This window comes from Sabethes cyaneus, chromosome 2 (genome assembly GCF_943734655.1).
Source record: "Sabethes cyaneus chromosome 2, idSabCyanKW18_F2, whole genome shotgun sequence".
Lineage (NCBI taxonomy): Eukaryota > Metazoa > Arthropoda > Insecta > Diptera > Culicidae > Sabethes > Sabethes cyaneus.
In genome coordinates this window covers 162,979,726-162,985,725 of record NC_071354.1, presented here as the reverse complement: position 1 = coordinate 162,985,725, position 6,000 = coordinate 162,979,726, and the positions used below count along the sequence as shown (strand labels likewise).

General features: G+C 36.8%; 1 protein-coding gene across 3 annotated transcripts in view; it reads right to left on the bottom strand.

The window, feature by feature from the left end:
• Positions 1-1,152: 1,152 nt before the first annotated feature.
• LOC128734297 (putative mediator of RNA polymerase II transcription subunit 26) overlaps positions 1,153-6,000 on the bottom strand; it is a 49,321-nt gene continuing 44,473 nt past the window's right edge. For all 3 annotated transcript variants that reach the window (XM_053828406.1, XM_053828408.1, XM_053828407.1), the window contains one exon: positions 1,153-2,865. In XM_053828406.1, the coding sequence (XP_053684381.1) occupies positions 2,091-2,865 (775 nt within the window). In that variant the 3' untranslated portion in view covers positions 1,153-2,090. The remainder of the gene's footprint in view (positions 2,866-6,000) is intronic.

Genomic DNA, 6,000 nt, shown 5'->3' with positions numbered 1-6,000 from the left:
AGATACGAAATGCGTATCTGTGAAGAATAAATATACATAGTAGAATTAAATTGGATAAGTTTTCTTTTTATTTAATTCCAGATTTTGAATTCTACTAAGACGCTCCAAAAACTTCAGTGGAAAACCATGTTCGAGATCCATACCACAGCTCATTTCGTTTAACTAAATCGTACGCCATCTTGAAGTCTACAAACAAATGGTGAGAGGGGTTCGTTCACTTTGACTCAATTTTGATTCATTTGACAGTACCGTCTCAGCCGAGCAAAATTTGACAAAGTTGTGTATGGAACATTTGTAGAACTAGTTAGCATCTTTAATTTTGCTGAATAAAGTTTTCCTGTATCTGTTGTAGTTACGATGCTATAATGCTAGTACGTCATTAGTAACTAAATGAACGTTCATTTAATCACTAATAAGGTACTAGCATTGTAGCACTGTAAATACAAAAGATACAGTAAAACTTTATTCCGCAAAATTGTAGATAACAACTGGTTTTACAAATGTCCCATACATATAATTTTGTCAAATTTTGCTCGGTTGAGACGGTGCTCTCAAATGAATCAAAATTGAGTCAAAGTGAACGAACCAGTCCTAAAAAAGTTCGATGGTTCGCTTCTGAGAGCCAATGAGATATGCACAGGTGAGGAAGAGAACTTCGATGTGTTTCACTAATTTTTCGTTGGTTTTTTGCCAATTAAGGGATGTTTATGGTATAATGAATTTGTTTACTCAACCCAGGTTTTAATGAAATAAATTTTATCTATCAAATAGGAGCAAATGAACACCAAAAACTCATCCAGTTTTAACCCGGACTGAATAAACAAATCCGCTATTACAGAAACATATCTTCATCCTCACCTTGTATGCTCTCATTGAGCAAAGCATTTTGAACTGATTTTAACCACTCGAGAAATAATCATCGAACTGTGAAATTTTAACCAAAAAGTTTAAATTTTCGCGAAATGGTTCACAGCCTAAGTATTTTATGTAATCCCAAAAAAGAAAACAATCAGAAAATGCACAGTTTTCGAAACTGAGTCGAATTGAGTCGTTTGGCTCGCTAAGATTCCATTCGAATGAATGAATTAAGGTCATTAATTTCTTTATGTTCTATATCGTAATACCTAGTCTTATCATTTTGTTAACATATTCCACATTTATGAGGGTTATTTTATTATAATCTTTGTATGTGTAGTTTTTGTTGAATCGGTACTTGATGGTTCCTTTTTACTAAAGTCCTTAAACCTAGAAATCCAACTGAGGAATAAAATGGACATTATCTATATATTGGCTTTTAATTTATGATTTTTTTGTGTGAGGTTACTGTCACTAATTTGCAATAAAAATCAATATACTATCGACAACACTTTGGCTGCGGCGATAAGAATCTAATACTTAGCAGTTAGAAATTCTTTCCATCATGTACAGTATGGTATGGTATGAATAGTAGAATCAATATATATAGAATGCCAGTGTCGCTGTTTTACTACGGGACTCATTGTGGTAAACATGATGCTAACAATCTGTATCAAGTCTGTGAATCGGGAACTTCATTGTCAAAGTTGCTCATTGTTATTTATCTGTGCGCTCGTTGGTGCTGTCATCAGTGCGCTCATCGCTGTGTTTTCATGCCAGTGAAATGTTTTTAAACGTTCTTTTTCTTTTCGTCCGGATGAATTGAATCCCACAACTGCGCCCTTTTGCACCGATTTTTTCAGAAATTTGCAGCAAGCGAAGTTTCCAATCACATTACTTGGCAGCCATATTTGAAATTTTAAGCTGGTTGTCAAAGTTTGACAATGAGATTCCTTTTTGATGAATCTCAGGCACACACACATATGCATATATACTGTAAATACATTATCTGAACAAGTGTGATGTTTACCACGCGCACTGCAGCGACACTGGCATTCTATATATATTGATTATACTGTATGAATGCTTCATTGTTCATTTTAAAAAACATGTTCGCGGAGCTGATTAAAAAATTGAACGTATTTTTGTAACGTTACAAATAAAGAAAAATAAATACGCAAGTTTCGAGGCGTGGTTAATAAAAAAAATAAAAAATGGCATCTGTTCTAAGCAGCTTACTCCTTGGAGGCGCTTTCGTTGCTTTCGGTCGATTTACGTTCCTCCCTGCCATTGGGACTATTGGTCGAACCATCCCTTTTCCCGTTGCTACTGTTAGCCGAAGCCATGTCGAATGATTGGATTTGGGCTTCATGCAGCAGCTGCATAACTTTCAGCGATGTCAGCGAACCAAGTCGTTCAGGCAGCTTTCGCAGAATTTCGCCGACGTATAACCCGAAAGCACCGTGCTCGTCGAGACTGACGGCATGATCCAGATTGTTTTGGTACTTGACTGTTCGGTTAAGATTGAAGTTAGTAACTGACGCTGCTTCGTCCACGTCAAAGTTAAGCCGTTGGCGCTTTGATGGTACGTTGTAGGACACTTCGACATTGGAAGCAGGTATGGGTGACTCGACCGGGGTAGGCTGCGAGAGTCCGGCACGGTAGGCATGTGCTGCTGCCATTGGGTTGGGTCCCAACTGACCGGAATGGTGACTATCTCGACTCCCGTGAAGGTTTGCGCCATGTGACTGCTGGCCGGATGGATGAGGTGACTGTAGGTGATGCAGACCCATATCTTGGCCGGGATGGAACCCTGGCGGTCCTTGGTGTTGTGCGTGAGGATACTGTTGCTGTAGTTTCGCGTGCTGCGCTTGGTAGTGCAGCTGAGCCTGCGAGTTTTGGGCAGCTGCTGCCGCCACTTGCTGCAGGTCCAGGTACGCATGGAGGTCATCCTTGGCGTCTTCGAGCTGACGCTTGCGGAGCACGTTTAATGGATTGGACTCATCGTCTCTGAAAGCAAAGTTGGTGTAGAATATATTTTTAATATACATGCTGTGATATTCGGAATGACATGTCGTTACTGTGCTTATCTATTCTACTCTAGATCATTTGGGTTATGTACGCCAAGTATGTAGGTACGAAGATATTTAAAAAAACTCTACTCTAAAGAGTATACTAGAGTGTAGGAAGAGTAATCGAGAATAAATTTAAACTAAATTTTTTTTTAATCCGAATTAAATAAATATAAGTAGATAGATGTAAAACCTCTTTTCAAACACTTATACTGAAGCTTTAATTTGTATTTACCCTAAGTTGTAAAGTTGAAGTTTGATGACCGAAAGCCGATTCGATTAAAATTGTTCAATCGAATCATTGTCACTACTTTCTCCTGTGAATTTTTTTAGTCTTATTAATTTCTCTTAATTCTTTAAAAATAATAGCACAAATCAGATGCGTTTTAACGTTTCAAAAAAGCGTAACAAATAAAAAATCATTAAATGTCTGACTACAAATATATGAGATACATAGGTTGATGGGCTCATATATCATCACTTTTATCTTTTACTAGAAACAAAATCAAAGCTTTGCAGGTTCAGCTATTTGATAGCATGTGAATAATGCTATTCTGACATTTCTTATACAGATTCAATCATCATATTCATACTAAACATTGTGTATCCAAATTTAATTACTTTGAAAAAATATTTACTGTTAACCCTCTCTGTCCCATGGTAGCACAGGTGCTCCATGACTTCCGATACTAAAATTGGCCGATAAAATTTTTGAGGCATTCAAATATGGATATTTTGATTTCGTAACGTAGTAAAAACATTGTTTTACAAGCTATATAATTGCGTTTGACGAATTGCTAATTAATAGCTTTTTTACATGATCAAAAACTGTAAACCACCGAAACACCCCTGGGACAGAGAGGGTTAAAAAGACCAATCAATTCTCTATATTCTTGTTAAATTTAGTTATTTAATAAACTTTGGTTCATTGCTGCGGAAAACGCATCAAAAACGAAAAAATATTTACTGTTTGATACTTGTTTTGTTAGCGGGTGGTTGTATCGAGTAAGATTCATGCATAAAGTAATTTAATTTTTTCAATCTCCGAGTAAAGCGACAGCATTTTAGTGAACGACGTAAAGAATGTGCTAAGTCCATTCATAAATTAAAAAAATATTAACACTTAGAGGTCTCTGCACTAAAGTCTTTTTTTAACACGGGTTGTTTTTTTCGATTACTCAAGAACGGTGCACCTTAGGTACCATTTACAAACTACGTGACACATGTTGGACCACTTGCAAATGCATTGAATATTTAGAGAATGGCCCCTAGGTTGCCCTGTTTTTAATAATCGAAAAAAAAACAAATCGTGTTAAAAAGTACCTGAGTGTATCAATTTCAGCAGCGGAATATTCTCAAAAATAGACGTTACTTTTTTATCTATTTTTATCAATGTTTTATCACTAAAATTTGAAATTGGTTTAAAACATGTTGTTTCCAACAAATTATCGACTGTGGTCATACCAGTTACTTTGCTGTGATCACATGCTATGCTACGCGTCATCCGGATCCGGAAGGACACTAGGAATCCAAAACCGGCTCCCATAAAGAAACCTTTCAATATCAATAATATATCAAAAATACCAGTGCTCGGGAAAATAGCCATTGAAGATCGCCTCATGTCTCTCGCTAGGTTCCAGGCTCCCGCCAAGTTTCCTTTCTGATCCAACAACGGAACGGATTTCGAAAGAACTTGTCCAGGATCTGGAATCAGCCATTTGACCTCTGAGAAACACGAAATGAAAATAGAAAAGATTTTTGGGAAATTCCCTAATTTGGAAAAAATATACTGAAAGATAAAAAAGTTACGTTCATTTGTGTGAATTTTGCGGTGTTAATCATGTAGACCTTAGAGGGGATAAGAACCTTGAATAACACCTTGAAGAGATTTTCTATTGATCATCATCAAATTAAATTTTATGCTAAATGAAAGCTACGCATAGCTTTTCATACGAGAAATAGCTATTAATACAAGTAATCGTTATATTTGTTTATATTATAAACGGCTATGGTCCTCGAGCCAATTTGCCTTTAAGTGTATGTTACAGAAATAAATTTCCAAAAAACTATATTATTCAGTCATCTTAGCCACGATAACGTTTACTTAAATATTAAGGATAGCATACACACAAAACCGCGTCTTGATATTTTTAGTGATACGACAACTTTCGGAGATCAGTAAGTTATAAATTTCGAAAAGCGCAAAGAGCGCTCGTGGTGCACCACCCGGTGTGAACTGGGAGTGCGCCGTAAATACTTAAGATAGAGCAATACTTAGTTTAGCAATGTTATGGATAATAATTAGCTCTATTAGGTATAAATGCCCCATACATATTTTCGTATTTTGCTTGGTTAAGGTAATCGATGCACTAAATTCAGGACAACCATGATGAGGTCGACTGCACTGAAGTCGCTTTTTACGCGGTTTTTTTTTTGTTAGATTATAGCCACTTTAACAGTTTAGGTCATTCGTGACTTTTGCTGGGTTGGGATTTGAACCCGGGTCCTCGGCGTGAATGCTAACCACTACACCGGGACTAACTCCTTTTACGCGGTTTGTTTTTTACGTGAATTTCGGAATTTACGCGGTTTTTTTATGCGAATTCCGGAATTTGCGCGGTTTTTTACGCGGTTTTCGGAATTTACGCAGATGTGCTCAATTAATCTATTTTTGTGTGTTGAAATTCACAGTTTTTTTACGCGAATTTTGGAACGTATCCTTCGCGTAAAAAGATTTGAGTAAAAATTTTGGAATTTTTTCGCGGCCCTTATGCTCAACATCAAACGAGCTCAGAGAGAAATGAGAGTATGTATGTGTTAGCTCTTTCTCTCCTCTTTTAGTTAATATTTTTTGTTTTGTTTATGCTTGCCCAGTTTTGTTGAAAATGGCGTCGAAACAAGAAGCATTTCGGGAGCGCGTTGTACATTTCTACGAACTGCAACAGAAATCTCGGCAAAAAGTATACGGTACAATATTTAAAAAGCAAATATGTTGCGGCTTCGACTGTTTACCATATCCTCAGATGCCCAACAACTATTCGCAAGCAAGGTAGTGGAACACCAGCCAAAATTA